Source organism: Lepisma saccharinum, chromosome 8 (assembly GCF_977018435.1).
Source record: "Lepisma saccharinum chromosome 8, izLepSacc3.1, whole genome shotgun sequence".
NCBI classification, from domain to species: Eukaryota; Metazoa; Arthropoda; class Insecta; order Zygentoma; family Lepismatidae; genus Lepisma; species Lepisma saccharinum.
In genome coordinates this window covers 44,347,745-44,366,408 of record NC_139236.1, presented here as the reverse complement: position 1 = coordinate 44,366,408, position 18,664 = coordinate 44,347,745, and the positions used below count along the sequence as shown (strand labels likewise).

Genomic DNA, 18,664 nt, shown 5'->3' with positions numbered 1-18,664 from the left:
AACAGGATTGCCAGGAAATTTTCTTGCGAATCGCCTGACTATTTTTCTGCAAGAGTTCGTTTTCACGTAAGTATCGTACATAAAAACTCTTTGTTCAAGACTATATTTGTTTGGCGGCATAACTAATGAATGAATAACAATTAACACACGATAAAGCACTAGCACTGAACAACACGAGTACTGATAAACGCAAACCGAAGTGAACACGTCTAAACAACTGGTAGCCGACAGCTGTCGCATTCGCGTAGTATCGAGAGGCTTCTCGCGGCTTACCACTACTCCGATAAGCCGCTGACGCTCTTGCGACATCTGAGGAATTTCGCTTCTAGCGTCGGCTCTATAGACACTGGATGGACCAAATTTTGAGGGAAGCACAACAAAAGACTACTCTATGAGGATATGTAATGCTCCTGCCGCAACTTTGAAAAAAAAAAAATATGGAAATTACGACGTTCAGAAATTTTGCGTAATTACGGGGAAAATAGAACTTTGGGATTTGGCCCCCGTTTCCCCCTGGACTCACAATTGTCGGAATTTACATAAAATGTTGCTTTTTGTTCATTTTTACATTTAGAATTTAAATTTCTTAAAAAGATGCAGTTGTTGAGCAGTTATAGCCTTTTATATTCAGTTTATCCCATAGTAGCAAAAGGGGAAAAGTGCTTATTTCAAATGGCGCTCTCAGAAAGAAAAACGCACACAGTGTATGATCGCTACTTTACTTCAAAAATATTCACACGTTAAAATTAAGTGACACTGTTAAATAATTCGTTTATCTGCGCTTTCGTTTTGCATAATAATGTTTACGTAACCTCCTCCCTCGAAAATCTTGGGCACGCCACTGACTCTAGTGTTCAAAAGGATTAATCTTGTGTTATCTGCAAAATAAGAGTCACGGTTTTGTTTATTCGAAGGCAAGACAAGAATGAAAAATTGAATCCTTTATGTTGGATGAGTCATTGCTGTCAGAAGCGATATGGGCAGAAATAAAGTGCCAGAAATATTTGTATTTTAGAGGACACCTTTTCCAGCATCCTTGCGGCAAGGTACGTGCTTATTTAAGTTGTAATTGTAACTATAATTGTGAAAAGTGGAAACATTACAAAACAAGCGGTTTGTGTAACGGGCTATCTGTTACGCAATTTGCCGGCACCTGTTGCATGACTGGGCCGGCAAGCGGCCGACGCTGAAGCGGTGGCATGCTGCAATAACCTCCCTGTATAACCCATTGGCTGTTTTCGCCTATACTTTCTGTGGGTCATATATAACCCATTGGCTGTTTAAAGGTAAGGCCTGCCATCTAGCGGCCAAACCTTGTAACGCCGTATACGCGATTTCCGCCTGATTGACGAGGCATGAAAGAGAGCGACGAGCGAACGGGATCCAGCAGGCTGTGGTCATCGCAATACCATACTGTACATGGTAAATTAAGAATGATGTCAATAATTACAGGAAAACCAAGAAGGTGGTCATTTGTGCATGTCTAGCCTTCTCTAGTTGTCAGGTAGAGGGGCTATCACAAGTCTACGTTTTTTACAAGGGAGTGTTAAATGAATTTGCTTTTTCTTATCTAGTAGATTTCTGTATGCAGGGTTGCACACGTTCGCTGCATTTTAGCACGGACCTATTCGCGATTAAAATTATCCGATATGCCATCTGGTGAGATTTTCAGGAACCAGTCCACGTAGGACATCTCGCTGCGCTTCGCCGTGTTGAAGCCATTCAAAGCATGGGGAACATGCTAAAAAGTAGCGTATACTGTTCAGTTTTTTGCTCTAAATCGTTTCGTGGTTCAGGACAAGTGAAAAAGCTTACATGTGTTTTCCACCCCGTGGAATCAACAAAATGAAATGTTTAAATAAATCAGAGAAAACAACTGATTGACAAGATTGGCATAACTGAAATGCGGCAAGGAAATTACAAAGAATGTACGAGTCTGTTTACTCTATTTTCCGAAATAATCTTTCGGAAAGATGATTTTATTGCCATGAAAGTAAGTTTTAAATTGTTCTTTATGAATATAACATTTTTTTCGAAAACAATGTATTATATATGTAATTTGGAACAGGTGCAAGTCGATTAAGTGCAAAGATGAAAATAGTTTGAGAATTAATTAATGTCCGTAATCATAAAGGTAAGTCAGGAAAACATAATTGGCATGCTAATGTTGCTGTTTCATTCAGTATGTCAATTTTCAGTGGACTGAAAATAGCCTCAATTAAATTGTTGTTATTGTTATTATTATTATCATTATCCGGTGTTGTTATTAAACCAGCCTGCCTCTTTGGGGAAAAACTGCAACAGCATGTTTTTATTTATTTCCTCCCAAGCTTTGCAATACAGATGAATTGCTTTATTTTCAAATCATTTCTGAGAGCCCCAGTTAGGCAGTTACAACCGAGGTGCGGTGCAGATGAAACAGCACCGCTTTGAAAAACCAGTGCGTATACATTAGTTTCGTGTGCGTTTTCCGTGTTATTTTTATTATCATAATTAAATGCTTCGCTCTCAGCACAGCTTCACCTTCGTTATACTTCCTGGAATTCACATCACATTCGCAATATTTAAATATAACGCGTAATTTAAACGTTTCTTCCATACCAGCAATGACAACACGCTGCTATTACGTACTACCACTGAATGTAAACAAAGATCTATCCTACGTAGAGCGGCCATATTGGAAGCGACACTAGCGCTCAGGTGGTAATTTTAATCGCGAATTGCTGATCTGTCCACGTGCAGTCATTGTGAGCCACTGCCAAGCCCTTTTCCACCCATCTGCCTCCAAACTGAGGCCATTGTCAAACTTTCTCCTCCAACTTGCTGGTGTGATAAGCATGCACAGAGGTATAATTTTCATTGGCCAAGAAAGTTCTGTACGTTTTAGGCTGACACAGGGCAAGAAACCACTCCTCTTCACTGACGTAAGTGTGTATAGGAGGCGCCATCTTTAAAATAACAAAAAATTGGCATTTAGAAGCTCACTTGATTAGTATTGCAACCTTAAATTTGAGCTGTATACAGTATGCGCTACAATTTCATTGGACTTTTAAGGTTTTCATTTTTGACTCTTGTACCTTACCTGTAATTATCGTCATCAGTTCTTAATTTAACCAGTACAGTACGGTATTGCGATGACGTATTTCATTCCAGACGAATCATGTGTAACATGACGTTTTCGATTAGCACTGAGGCTCTTACCAGTGTGCATTGACGTTGAAAATTGAAGCATTTTAGATTGAAACTCACATATTTCGAACAACTTCCCTCTCTTTCCGTTTCTCGTATGTGCACTAATTACGGAATTATTCTAGAGAACTGGACACCCTGTATAAACACGCTCCTATTTCTTACAGGTGTGTCCTTTCCAAAATGGCGATGACCCTGAGGAAGAAGAATTACGAGACACGGCACCCACGAGAACGGGGAATGTGGAGGTAAGAAGAACAATGATTACAGTAGTAAAGCAATACTAGAGAGTGTAGTGACTAGTGATCTTATCACACTTAACTGTTGTTAATATACCTCGATAAGCTCAAGAAAGTTCCCTGTTCGTTTCGACTTGCTAGTGAGCGAGCAGTGGGAGAAACCCTAGTAGCTGATTCGCTTCTAGATATTATTTCCGCAATTAGACAAACAAACAAACAAAGCAGAAAAAGCCAATCGGAGAGCAAGATATCGCATGATATCACCAATGTGAATCACTCACGTGACTTTATGACCTGGGAAATTTTTACTGTCATCTGAACGACTTATTTTCGGACATACAATAACTATCTTCATGAAGAAATCTACTCTCTCCAATTTTCTTGTAAATCGTGAGGGGAAATGTCCTAAGAAACAATTTCATCTATATTAGATTATTTAAAGTCAATTCTTATTATGAAATCAATGTAAAGTTACATTTCTAGTTAGTGCAGTCAGTGTTAAATTTATAATCAAAATTTATCAGATTTTTTCTTCCTTAGTCCGAAGTAGTCATATATATTACAAACATTATTACATTTAATATATGAAGGGTACAGGGGAAAAAAGATGAATGTCACAAGAAACTGGAATGGAGTTAAATGAATTTTAATGTTTGAAACGCTCTTACATCTACAATCTGGCTTAGCACTGTATGAAATTTTTACATAATCTGAAGCATTATATTGTTTAACTAATGATATAACAGTGTGTCTAATAATGTAAACACGAAGAACACATTGTTGACAAAATTCGTTCTTAATGCACATTTTGCAGGTGAAAAATGATGAATGTCCATTATTCGCACAGAAAAAAAAGCAAAGAAAGATGAATGTCCATTTGAATTGTAAAATACTTTAGTAAAGAATATGAATGCTTTGTGAAATACACAAATGAAATAAAATGCTTTTTAGTGGAAAAAACATGAACATTAAATAGAAAAAATGACAACTGTCTCTTATAATATACATCATTGGTACTAATATTAAGTAACTTCAAATTCTTTTGAAAATCAAAACATACTGCCTCACGTGAAGTCATCTTCTGACTTGAGAGACGTGCTTGGCGTTTCCTTGTAAAGAAAGAATCTGTCCTTCGCAAATGGAGCTCTTGTTGAGTGTTGAGGTCTTGCAACTGTGCGTGTAATTGAAGTTTCTCTTCATGAACTGACGAGTTAGACAGTTTGTTCTCAAGAGTTTGTTTATTGACTTTGATTTCATCGCATGTGCTGCACGTATCTGTCCGTGGATAACCAAAAGCGATGTTGAATTTTGTTTTGAAGAGATGACGATACGTTTCATATGATACAGGGTTCGTGGTTTTTTCCTTATTGGCATGGAGCTTTTTATGTTTAATTCTTCTGGTAGATAAACACGTTCACTATCATGAAGGCTATAATGAGATCTCCTGCTTCCAAGGGATTTTATGTGAGAGTTTATGACATTCAGAGTTTTCCGTTTTAATTTGTTTGGTCTAGTTTTATGCTTCCCACGCTCATCTTTACCAACAGAACCTGTCAGTGCTAGTTTAGACTGAATTGTCTGTACACGCCTTGCACTTATACCATGTAAAGCCAAAAATGCCTTGTAACAAACAGATAACTCAGCCATTACACAACCTCTAAGTGGACTTTGTACGTAACTGTATGAATGTGTATGTAATTTGGCGTCATCCTGATTTTGTCTTGGCCTTCGTGAAACATCGTTAAGAGTAATTAAACCCCCTAGATAACAGTTTTGTGCGTTATGATTGTCCATTCTATTAAATTGCACAAAGAATTTCAAACGAGATCACTTGCAGTCTGTTCCTGTTTCATGAGTACTACACAGCATTTTCTTTCTAACATCAATCACCCTTCCAAGATGGGGCCTCTTTGTTCTCCCAAAGTTATCATCCACTTCTGGGTTAGTCATGGCGAACACTGTGAAACCAACAAAACCTGCATTCAAACTGACAATGTCAGAACTGAGACGACAATGCGTCTGTGAAGTAAAGGCTGTTGCGCAATGAGTCCGTATCGTACGGAACGATCTATTCCTACACAATGGATGGACAATCATCATTTTTGCCCTGTAAGCGTAGGACATCTATCGTTTTCCCCCTGCACACGTTTTTTTAAACCTTCATTTAATATGTGTCTCTCAGCACTTTTAGCCTGTTTTGACATTTTAACCGTTAGTGTGGACTGCCTTTAATATCAAGGAGGCAAAATATCAATTTTTGTGATTTTGTGACATTCATCTTTTTTTCCCTGTACCCTTCATATATATATATATATATATAGTATTAGCTATAATCTAAGAGCAGTAAGCAGAACATGAAAATTATGCGAGACTAATAAAAGTTTCAAAATTATTATTTTATTTAAATCCCCTGGTGCGACGTACATTATATTTAATAGTAATATAATTAAGCCTTGTTTCCATATTAAAAACACTAAGTTGCTGACCAAGGCCGATTTATTAAGATTTGTTAAGTGTTTATATTTCTTAATAAATCTGCCTTGGTCAGCAACTTAGTGTTTTTATTATATTTAATTATAAAACTGAGTATGTATATTATCAGACTATTACTTTAACTACAAAAGTGACAATATTTAATAATATCCAATAACATAATTGTTTCTTTTCACTTTTCATTGCATTGTTTGTACGCTATAGTGAATTTACCTTGATTGATAACATTGTGACATCATGATTTCATTCAATAACAAAATGAACAAACATATTAAATATTTCTATGTAAATATTTGAACACGATTTTCATGTAGTAGCCTACTTTGTGTGGAATATGGTTTCAGTAATTTTGGATATGTTTAAGTATGTCAAAATAATACAGGAATGAAGGCTATATTAGATTAGTTACTTAATTGGAAGCACTAGTGTGTTATGAACTCGTGAAATAATCGTACACAAACCATTATTATTATCAAGTGCGGAGCCCCCTGAAGCGCGAGGCCTCGGGCGAGCGCCCTAGTTGACACCCCCTACCCCCCTATGGCCAGCTCTGTTCATATAACTTTTACTGCATTATGCTTATATCTGTGTCTCTTTCATAACTAAGAGTTTTTTTTCTTTTTTCAGTCTGTGGAAAGAGGATCTGCACAGAAGGAAAACCAGCAGTTATCACGTGTGGGGAGGGTTTTCACAAGATTCCAGGTAAATTATTATCCATACGACAGTAGATTTTGTTATCTTAAAAAACTGACAACAATAGAAAATAACAATTGCGGTCGAAAACGCATTTTAACCGGGGGAAAAATGTTGTGCAGTAAAACGTTGTGAAGTCAACATAGACCAGAAGGAGAAGTTTATGAGATATAAGACAAAATTGCTAAGATGTTCAGAAAAAGGCACAAACTGCGATTGTCATCTAACTTACACCGAATGAATCAATTAAATAAAATATTAGAAGTATACAGAGTGCATCATAAGTAATAGCGATAATAGAAGCAAAAAAGTCTCAGTAAATATGGGTCTGCAAACGAGCCGTTTTCGAAATACACTGCTGTTTGTGAAAATTCCAACACCCAGAAAGAATACCCGAATGAATCCAAACTCGTAGGATATGTAGAACAGTGTACAAGTAATAAGTGATTAGGATTGCAGAGAGATGGCGTACACGTAGGCCCAGCAGCGCCCTCTCTTGTGTGACACGAAAGGTCAGTGTTACGCAAAGCTCAGTCAGTGAAGAGCCATCAAACGAAGTGGAAACGTGAAAGCAAGTGCCGGTATGCCTCGACGACGTCAAAGGGCGCAATATCAGCATGTGAGTAAATTCGAATGGGGCAAAATGATCTGTCTCCGGGAAGCGGGTTTGTCATACCGTGACATTTCGGTTCGTATAGGGCATGCTGCTACGACAGTGATGTGTGTGGAACCAGTGGATAGAAGATGGTCGTACGCAGCGACAGGTAGGTACTGGAACACGCGATGTGACCACAGCACGGGATGACCGCCATCTTGTCCGCATGGCTGTAACGGACCATACAGCTTCGTCCACAGTGTTGGCTCGATGCTGGAGCACTGCAACGGCTGTAGTCCTGTCTGCGTCGACGGTTCAACGCTGCGGGCTGGACTGGTAGCACGCATGCCGTTGCGTCGGCTTCCACTGTCCAGAAACCACAAACGCCTCAGACTGCAATGGGCACGTGACCGCCGTCGCTGGCGTGCTGAGTTGCAAAACGTAGTGTTTTCGGACGAGTCCCGCTTCAACTTGTCCTACAGTGATGACCGCATACGTGTTAGACGCTACCGTGGTCAACGCAATCTGGCAGCCTGCATTGTTGAGCTGCAGAGCGGACAAACGCCAAGTGTGATGGTTTGGGGCGCCATTGGATACAACATGCGATCTCGCCTCCTACGTATTGAAGGCAATCTGAACAGCAACCGCTACATAAGGGAGGTCTTAGAGCCCGAGGTTCTCCTCCTCCTTCAGGCAACTCCACATGCCATATTCCAGCAGGACAATGCCCGGCCACATGTGGCAAGGAATGTGCAAGCTGCCTTCGAAGAACGACGAGTACTACTGCTTCCCTGGCCTGCACGTTCGCCTGACATGTCGCCCATTGACCATGTCTGGGATATGGTTGGTCGGCAATTGTTCGTCAAGGTCCAGCAACCACTGTTGATGCTTTGTGGAATCGCATACAAGGAGGGATATTCCCCAGGAACATATCCAGGCCCTTTTTGACTCCATGCCACAACCTGTAGAGGCTCTGTGTGCAGCATGTGGGGGCTTCACACCATACTGAATTCTTAAGGTCATGGATCATGTACAGTTCTGTAATCCTAATCATTTGTGTATTGGCATGTACTTATAAATTTCATTTCAATCACATGTATCCTTCAACGTGTTGAAATTTTCACAAACAGCAGTGTAATTGCGAATGTGTGGTTAAAAGCCGCCATTGACTACATTGTTTGTAAGCGTCGTCCTAGTTGGTAAATGTATTCTTCGTTGCTGTAAGGTTCCGGTACAGAACAACTGACGTGACTCCCACAGTACGATTAGACTGTTTACTGATTGTATCCATCCCGTTTGAATACAACGCCACCTCTTGTTTTGTAAACAAAGAGCAAACCTCGGAACGCGCAAGGAGCAAAGCACTCTGTGTTTACAAAATTGCAACAAGTAGGCGGACAGCCCTTTGCCAAGACACACGACACACCGGCTCGGTCCCCTCGACAGACAAAGACCGGGCGTCGCTGCCTACCAAATATCTTTCTGTTATAAATATATAAATGCCACGACTACGCTCAGTTCCTGCGGGGCATGAGACCCCGCATCCCAAAGTTCGGGTAAGGGTCTGTTTCAAGATAATAATATAATCAAAAGTTAAATTTACACTTACATAACCAAGACTTCAAATTATATTAGCCCTTTCTCATGCTTGAACTCCACCGCAATCGCACCCGCATTCCACTGACCAGTGAGGATACGCATACGATTCGCGATTGAAATCAGCATAATCAATTCTGGCGTCCTTTGGATTGATAAGGCCTCCGCCTCACTGACCAGTAACGGCGGGACACCTCTCCAACCAAAAGGAAGTCAGTTAATTTATACTTATTAGGCAAACTTACTACAAAGAAATACCAAACAACGATTATAAATTTATTTACTAATCCATATATATGTTAGGATAAAAGAAAGTATACAATCTTCAGATCGAGAAAAATTTACAATGCCAAAATTTAATTTCTGTTCAAATAACTTCCGAAAAAACATAGACTGAAACTTGCTTTCTCATAAAATACAATCCAGAGAGCTCCCTCTTATATATATATCGTCCATATCCCAGCTTAACTTGGTTTCAATAAACAGGTGACAAATTAACAGTAATGATCGACAATTTCCATTAACCAAAACCAAAAGAAAATTACATAAACTTCTTTCCGTAAATATCTATTTGTGCTTCTGTCATATTTTCACTTCAGTATTATGTTCTTTAGAACTCTCGAGGTATACTACCCTCTTCGGGGCCAACCTCCAATAACATTCATAATTAAAGATAAGGGGAGCCTGTCTCTACCCAACTACCAAAGCCATCTCTCGGCCACAAACTACAAATGTTCGCTTGGAATTCCATAACATAACAGGGGACACTGTCTACCCTCTTTGGCTACTTACATTGCAAAAGCAAAACAATAGACTTTTACATAAAACGAATTTCTATAAAAACATATACTCGACCGGTCACCTATTATAACTGTTTCAAAATTATATCTAACATAAAACCAAAATAAGAAAACCCATTAAACGTTCCGGATACTCAGACTTTAGAAACGGACGTGAAACTATATAAGTTATTAGATTTAAGAGACATCCTCTGACCAGAGGTATGCTCTCGGATTTAAGTATCAAAGAAACAAATTTATATAAACGAACCTCCTGACCAGGAGAATTCAAAATGATTTAAGAATTAAAACAAATTAACTCGACGAGAAGGATGTATAACTTGAATTTATACCGGAGTCACACTGACCAGTGCCAACTTCGACAGGATTTTATGAATCAAAAATTTTAAATTATTAAGATTAAATATGAATGAATAAAATTATTTATATGCTCGCTAAATCCCCTTTAAGGATCATGCTGACCAGCACAAATCCTGAAAGGTGGCTTACGGAGAACCTCGGACATTGTGGAAGGGAGAGCTGACCAGCCACTCCCCACACAACGCCCGTATTCTCCCAGCCCTGGACCTCGACAAGCGATTTAATCACCTAACGATTCCGGAATCTACTGCTATACTGATTTAATCTGCCAGCGAGAACGCTGATATTTATACTTGCGATATTGCGCAATCCTATTTCTCAACAAAAGATTTCGACAAACTGAAAAGTTATTTTTAGCATCTAACAATTACCCTTTCCAAAAGACATATCCAGAAACACAATGCAAGCTAAACTTATTTACAAACCCACGCAGCGCCGAACGAAAAGAACTCATTGTTGTTAAGGAAGAAAAACAACGCAAGCTTCTACTTGCTTTGCGTTCTTTCTCGTTGGGCCGAAACTGCGTTACAATGTTAACAAAGATAAAAGATAAAAATGTACATTCAAAAGATTAAAACTCCAAATGAATTTATACGAGGGCTATTAAATATTAAAAAGATTTGCCAAAAATTTTTCAATCGTTACAAAATGCAATCAGTGACTGCTTCCAACCACACATTCGCACACATTATTAGCATTTTACCAACTAGGACGACGTTTACAAACAATGAAGTCAGTGGCGGCTTGTAACCACACATTCGCAATTATCTCGAAAACTGCTCGTTTGCAGATCCATGTTTACAGAGACGTTTTTGCTTCTGTTATCGTGTACTTTCAATTGTGTCAGTGTATTACTTATGATACACCCTGTATTGGACATGTCTTAAGATTCTAAACAGTGGTGATCCAACATGTATACGAAGGCTGTAATGTTTGCTATTAAGAGAATAAACGGAACACCAAAGAACATAGTTTCTCAACCTATGGCGCGCGACCCACTTCTGGGTCCCGAGGGCGCGTTTGGTGGGTCGCGAGGTCGGGCTCAAAAATGTATTTACTGTGTCTTAAAAACCTATTACATTTAAATTACTAAGATATATTGTTGTAACCATTTAAATTTAACCTGTGTTGTACGTAGTCTAAACTCTGCATGATTTCTGTTATTCGCGAGAATGAAGTATGTGTCATTTGTTTTAACAAGCGGAAAAGAGGGCTTCTTAAAGTACTCGATGTTAGCAAAAATATGATTATAAACTGGTTGCACACCCCTACAAGTAATACTGCCGGTGCCCATGCTTATGGGTTCCATCAAGTGTAATATCCTTCAAGGTGGGTCCCGGACTCAAACAGGTTGACAACCACTGCCCTATAGAATGACGCAAATGAGTCTCTCACGTAAGAACTGGCCAATGATAATTAAAAATAAGAACTTGCTTGATGTTGGGTTCGGAAGGGAGAATGGAAAATTGGCACCTTTCCGAGGTTCCAAATTTTCTGAAATTCAAAAAAGTATCAAATAACTTTCCGCAAACAAAAAACGTCATATTTTTAGACTTTTAACACAATTTTAAGTAATGAAATCATAATTTTTGTTCAGCTAGGCAGTAAACAGAAACAAATTCAAGAAATAAAGAATGACAGGATGGATTTATATATTTTTTTACATCTGACTCCCGTATTTCTCTCGTAATATATATGGCCATAATAATTATGCTTACTGAAAACAATTTTTGTCGCTGAACATTTCTTGAAAAGTGCAAAAATAAGACTAAATAAGACCACCATTACTACCTTAATAATATTCAGGGGAGAAAATTTATATTTTGTTTTTTCACTCTCAGAGTGCCATTTTATATGCGGCTATCTCTTTAGGAAAGCATTTTTAAGATGTCATAAAATTTCCAAGAAAATGCGGTCTGGTGTCTCCATCTAGCTTCCATCCCACGAAGCAATTTCGTGTTCCTTATCTCAACAGAGGCAAGCACGGAGATGTGGGAATTTCAAGGGACGAAAAAAACATCACCAAGATGCAAACGAGGCAGGATTTGTCTCGGAGGCTGGACGAATCGTTGTTCGAGAAGCGGGAAAAACCGGCTTTAGGCAGGTCGTCATAAAGTCAACAGCGGGTATTTTGATATACGAGGGTCGTTTCGTAAGTTTACGCACGCCAGTTACTGATGACGTCAACATGGACGTGGTTGAGTATCATGCCACTTGTTGATAAAAATGCGGCCGAAGTTTGTTTCCATACCGTGGTCAGTTGAAGTGTCCTGCAAGGGTTAATAATTACTGCACATGCTGTTAACGGTTCTGTTGGTTGTATACTCTGTCCCAGGAATCTGAAGGGCAATCGAACAAAAACAAGTTCTCTGCGCAGGTACTCTCGACAAATGAACGCGCGAGAAAGAAAGTGTCAACGTGACGTCAGCTACTAGTCGTTTGCAGCAACGCGCTCTGCTTTGCTCTGCCCATTCGCGTTCTGCCATTCTCTACCGTTATGCACAGCATTGCTCCACACACTACTGGGACAGACTGTAGACTAGAAAGAGGTTAATCAAATTGACTCTGGCCGACCAACATGACGGAGTGTTTAGCACCGCGCGCTACGACGCCAGGGGTCCCGGGTTCGAATCCTGGTCTGGGCATGGACGTTTGCGAGTGTCAATTCATCACTTTCATCATATCATCACTCATCCTCATCTTCGCAAATTAGCCAAAAGTGGCACAAGAAGCGAAGTAAAATAAAGCAAATCAATAAATAAATTCAATCATCGTTGTGGTTAGCCAAAAGTGTCAGAAAGCGGCGATAAATAATAAAAATCAAATCAAATAGATTCTGAAATATCTGTACTTGACTCTTGAATCAGGATTTCTCTTCATAAATAACAATTTTCGACACACTTCCCAAATTTATTTAAAGCAAGAATCTCCATTCGAAGTTCGAATCCAATATAATTCATAATGTGTAGATGAAGTCACATTTTCGTTGTATCCTATTCTTTACACTAAGATCCACTATCCGAATTCCTAATGCCTGATTCGTACAAACCTGTAATATTGGTTTCAGTTACCATGGGATGAAAAAAAAACGAACAAAAATGAAAAAAAAAAAAGTTAGGTGAAGCAGGGGGGGGGGGTTACGCATACTTTTTTTTAGCAATCAGCCCTCATTTTGTCATCTTTTCCTGCCTTTGACGTTCTATTTTTAGGAATACTGGACTAAAGGTGGGGGATATGACCCCCGCCAACCCCTCCCTGGGCACGCCACTGGTCACAGTGAACGAATATATCATGATTCCAGGTTCGATTGCCGACAAGGTCCCAATTGAAATTATAGTTCCAGCCTGCATTGGACTCTGAAAAAATATATACGCAGGAATAGCCCAACGTTATAACTAATTTATGTTTTCTGTTTCCTCAGATAGTCCGACGGTGGGCATCGCACAAAGTGACGTCACGGAAACCGGAGCGCCCGGATTGGTTCTTGGAGAAGTTCGCAATGGGAGGGAACGTGGGGGAGGAGGAGAGGGAACCCCCGAGGTTCTGCTGTGGACTCTGCAAGGGACAATTCGCAGTGGATCCCACCAGACCCTTTCACTACAAGGTACTGAGGAGATATTTTGAATATTACTGTACATTACTAAGCACAGCGCAATGCAGTGTTGCCACATGAAGGGAAATTTCCCTTTTGCAGGGAAATTAGGACCGAAATTTTATCTAAAAGGGAAAAGGGAATTTCGATGAAAATACCACAATTTCAGGGAAATTTTAAGATATCTGACTCTACATTATAACATTATACGTTAAGTTCCAGTTTCATATTCACATTTTAATTTTTTCTGTTCCTTCTCATTTCTGCTCCCTTATAAAAATGCAAGCCTGTATTTACTTATATATCTTTTATGTTTATTGCACGTCGCTTTTCTGTATACCTTCGGATAATTGTAACGATGAGAATTAACGATTTAGTGGATTCCTGACCAGGATTCAAACCAGGGGCATCTGACCAAAAAGCGATGAAGCTGACATGTGAAAATTTTGTTTCATTTTATATTCATACGAGCATGGACCAACGGAAATATTACTACTCCTACTGCTGCTTCTGCTACTACTACTACTACCACCACTGCTAATAATAATAATAATAATTATTATTATTATATTTGTTTAGGTGAAGGGAAAAATTGGTTCAGAAAGGGAAATTTTGCACCTTGGAAAGGGAAATTGTGCCCTCAGATTGTGGCAACACTGGCGCAATGTATCAACACGGTTGTTCAGGTACAATGCTCTCGCCCATTCGCCTTGCGATTTTCTTTTCTTTCATGTAGACTTCTCAAGAACCCTTGTCATTTGACAAGACATTGGGTAGATGACTGCGTGTGTATGAGTTTATATTAACGAGTGTTTTTAAAAAAAAAAACATATCGAAAAGATCATAACCTGGGCATGTGTTATAGTGTCGAGTAGCTGTTAAGCTTAATTCTTTGAGTGAATGTGACGACTTCCCCACGGGGAGTTTTTAGACTTAAAGTAGGTATCGTTTTACTTCTAGGTGGTTATGTTTCTAATGGTCCATCGGCGTAGCTTTGCGGGAGCAAGGCGGGGTACTTGCCCCCTAAAAATGTTCAGGCTACTAAATTAAAAAAGTTAATTATACTTTTGTTAACTTCTTGGGACCTGACTAGCAAATGTATAAGCTATTGAGCAAAATAGTTCTGGACGCTATTTTTATGGGATGGAAATCTTATTAATTCTGCTTCCGCCGTAAGTTAAGTCCCAACTTTGATTCTCACCCCCCCCCCCCCCAAAGCTAAGTTCCAAGTTGGGTTCTGCCCATTCCCCCCAAAGTTAAGCCCCAAGATCGATTTCCCTTCCCCCCAAAGTTAGGTCCCAAGTTGCGCCCATGCAATGGTCCATCTCATTTTCCAATGCCATGATGTTTATACGCCGGACCCTGTGGCCGAGTGGTTAGCACATCGCGCTGCGGGTCCCGGGTTCGAATCCCGCTCGGGCTTGGTTGTTTGTGAATGTCCATTCATCAATTTCATCATTTCATCACTCATCCCCAACTTCGCCAATTAACCAAGAGGCACAAAACGCGAAGTAAAATAAATTTAATCAATCAATCAATCAATCAACCATGATGTTTTTGACCATTCACGTGTAAGGCGTAGGATGCCCACAATTTATTCACAGAGTTATTTCACTGTTTAGTGTTTCGAGAAAATTCATTACAGAAAAATTAATATCATATTATGCATTAGTACCACAAAATGATATAAAAACACACCAAAGAAGATGAGATAAACAAAAACTCGCCCGAAAGTTGTTGCATAAATATATACAGCTGGCACACTGAGTTACGTGGTTTTCATTTAAAAAAAACAATTTTAATAAACATAAAGAGGAAGAGATGTAATTTAAAAGAGCAAATGCCGATTTAATTAATGAAATATCACAAAAAAACAAAGTGAAACTCTGCATGTTTTTATAACATTAATTAACCATCAACTCACCTATGTATTGTGATATTTCTGTCCGTGAGCCACAGGTATTTACAATTGAAACAACTAATGTATACTTCCATACGCTTTGCTCGATATGCCATAGAGTATGTACTTAAGCGGCGCCATTGATTTGTACCTAAAACCGTTTCGTATGAAACGCTTTTCCTCTTTGTTCAATAGTTATCGACTTTGAAAACTCTGAACTGATAAACTGTTTAGAGTGAGATTATTTCCGTAACAGCTCTGTCCGTTCTGCGCTTAGACCTTGGGAGCGAGTCATAACTCTCGGCGCCTCCAATCAAGAATTGAATCGCTGACGTCATATCTACTCTGCGCCTATAGCTCACGCTGTACACTGTTCGTAGGCTCGCTGGCTAGACTCGCGCAGTCAACTGAAGATGTTCCGAATACACTGGGACTCTAACTCGCTTCTGATTGGTTATGCTATGCGAGATGCTAAGAAAATTAGGTCATGGAATATGCTATGTCATCAAAATTCTTTAAAATTTCTTTACTTTACACGGTAGAATTCGATGATAGCAGAAATGTTAAGAAAAATGCCACGGAAAAGGCGTTCGTCTAAAGCGAGCCTTACGGAAGAAGGAAATGCTTCCACTTTGATTTGACTGAACAAAGTAACATGCGTATCTTTCTACATTCCACTTCATCTACAATCCGTAATTTATAGTCCTAAACAGTGGTAAATTATAATCAAAATTCTTGAAAAATTTTTGAGAATTTGTATTTGCATTGCTATTATGATTAGCGACCATCGCGACAATGAGGATGAATGAAGATTGTTCGAAATTGATGAAGACTCACTCATAAAGAAACTTCCATGTCCACGTCAGGATTAAAGTCGGGAAGCTTCGGTAACAGGATCGTGTGTCGGCCAAATGGTAGGAAATTGACTGAGAAGAATCGACAAATGGGAAGAACTAATGTTGCAGTACTGTTAATTGATTGATCAATTTAGTTTGCAGCAGTGGCTTCTCTTTTATTCGAACTTCGATAATTCGAATTGCTTGTTAACCGGAACGCAAGTTCATGTCCAGATAGAATAATTAAATCAAGAAGACTTAAGTGGGCAGGCCATTTGGTAGGAATGGGAGGGGAAAGAAGAGTTTGCGGGATTCTTGATGGGAAACCTGATGGTAAGAGACCTGTAGGAAAGCCAAGACGAAGATGGAGGGATAACGTTGAGATGGACCTAAAGGAAATCGGCAAGGATCGAAAAGATTGGATTGATCTTACCCAAGATAGGGACAGATGGAAGGCTTATGTTGCTGTAGCCATAAACCTTCGGGTTTAAGAAGGCTAGAGAGTTAATTACTTAGTTTATTTACCTCGAAATCATCTATAATGATGTGATGTTTTTGTTAAATCGGATGTTGGAAAATTCGAACCTTTTTCGTGTCCCTTAGACTTCGAATTAAAAAAAGAGTCCGCATATTAATCAAATTTTGAGTCGAACAGCATACAGACATCAACTAGTATATTGTTCCGTTGATGCAGTAAGAACGCAACGGATAAGACTTTCCAATCAACAACCAATCATTAATTACATTTAAGGTTCCCTCCAATGATGCATTTAAAGAGAACAAAATGTATTTGATGCATTTTCTCTTCAGCAAGCGACCTTGGCGATTCGGAGGCCCAATAATCACGTCGGCGTTCTTCACTGTAATTAAGACCAACGTGATCTCCAGGAACAATTGAATCACGGAAATCTAATTTTCGACTAAAATGGTATTTGTTTCAAACGCAGGAGGAAATATAGAACCCTGAAGGGTGCTTGTGGAAGCTGGTCTAACGATATCGATCTGCGAAGGCAGAGGAGCCTTGTATTCAAAGCCACGTTTGTTTTAACTTTTGAGTTACCTTAGCGTTAGGAATATAATTTGTAAAGAATTAAGTAGCGCTCGTCCTAATCCTTGAATGCTCATCCCAGCAATGAAAGTTCACTGAAGTTAAGGAAAACAAATGTTTGGTCGCACATGATGCTGTTTAAGAGTCAATTCTGAGATCCCCAGTTCAGTCGTCTCGTAAATGTGTCGCAGTTTCCTGTTCAACAAGGAGAGATACCACATGCGAAGAGATTTTTGATCGCTCTTTCTCTGTGGATGTGGATTTAAACTAGGGTTAAGAATCATAGCAGTCGCTTCATCCCAATATCCCAAAATCGAGTATTTTATAGCGATTAATGTGCTATTTATCGGGGTTCACACGATCGCAAGGCCCTGTGTTGAGCCTGCTGGCTGGCAAAAGGGTTTCTATTCCGTGTGAAGAAAAGTGGCCTCCCAGATGGCGCAGTGGTACCGTCGTCGCCTTGTAATGAAGGGGTCCCTGGTTCAATATCAGGTGGAGGCACATAGTGGTTCGGATCCCACTTTAAACTGCATGCCCAGTCTCGATTAGCCTTACTGTGCATAAATCAATGTACAGAAAAGTGAAAAATATTTGATGATGATGAATTAAAATTTTTGGGTGCGTCTGCACATGCCGATGACCATTTTGCACCCTCAATGTACATGGGTAAAATCCCGTAACCTAAAATTCTCACCTGGAAGTTAAAAAGGGGTTGTAAAGGGACATGCACAGGAAATACACAACACATTAAGAAGATAAGTAAATACTGAAAAACTTACTTAGATAGTGGAAAAGCCCCACCGCAAAAATACTTTCATCATCTCCAAACATGAATGTTAAAGCGCTGATAAGATTAAGACTTTTTATTAGGAAACTAAAATCGACACATTCGGGAAGGTGCCGAACATTTAAAACTACATTACATCCACTGTACACAGGAGACGGCTGTGTCCGATTCGAAGCCGAGTTAAAATGACTTCTTCTCGGCAGGAGGACGGAACGAGGAACACCATGCACCGAATTTCTGGACTAAAATGTATTTAATTAATTCTCGAGAAACTGACGAAGTAAATAAAAATATCAAACAATGGTTCTCTAGACACATTATTTCTCATGGCTCAGTTAAAATTTGAAAATTTTCCGTCGACTGGTTCTCGAGATAATCATGACCAAGTTATCCCGTAAGATTACACAGGATTGAAGAAAACGCTCAGATCTTCACCGCGGTAAAAGACGACCTTAAAGCGATAGAACCGAGAGAGAATGTTTCCAATAGCGGACGCCGCTAGTTCATCTGCGACACAAACAAAAGGTTCAAGTCTT

The 18,664-nt window shown here is 39.4% G+C and overlaps 1 protein-coding gene and 1 long non-coding RNA gene across 2 annotated transcripts in view; both read left to right on the top strand.

Moving 5' to 3' along the window:
* Positions 1-13,434, top strand: part of LOC145991438 (uncharacterized) — a 31,463-nt gene extending 18,029 nt beyond the window's left edge. The window contains exons 2-4 of the long non-coding RNA XR_014442059.1: positions 3,357-3,437; positions 6,549-6,623; positions 13,387-13,434. This is a non-coding gene — a long non-coding RNA (uncharacterized LOC145991438). The remainder of the gene's footprint in view (positions 1-3,356; positions 3,438-6,548; positions 6,624-13,386) is intronic.
* A 30-nt stretch (positions 13,435-13,464) lies between these two features.
* The window catches only part of LOC145991747 (cyclic nucleotide-gated cation channel subunit A-like), a 48,352-nt gene continuing 43,152 nt past the window's right edge, over positions 13,465-18,664 (top strand). Inside the window, exon 1 of the mRNA XM_083127800.1 lies at positions 13,465-13,569. Within this exon, the coding sequence (XP_082983926.1) occupies positions 13,465-13,569 (105 nt within the window). The remainder of the gene's footprint in view (positions 13,570-18,664) is intronic.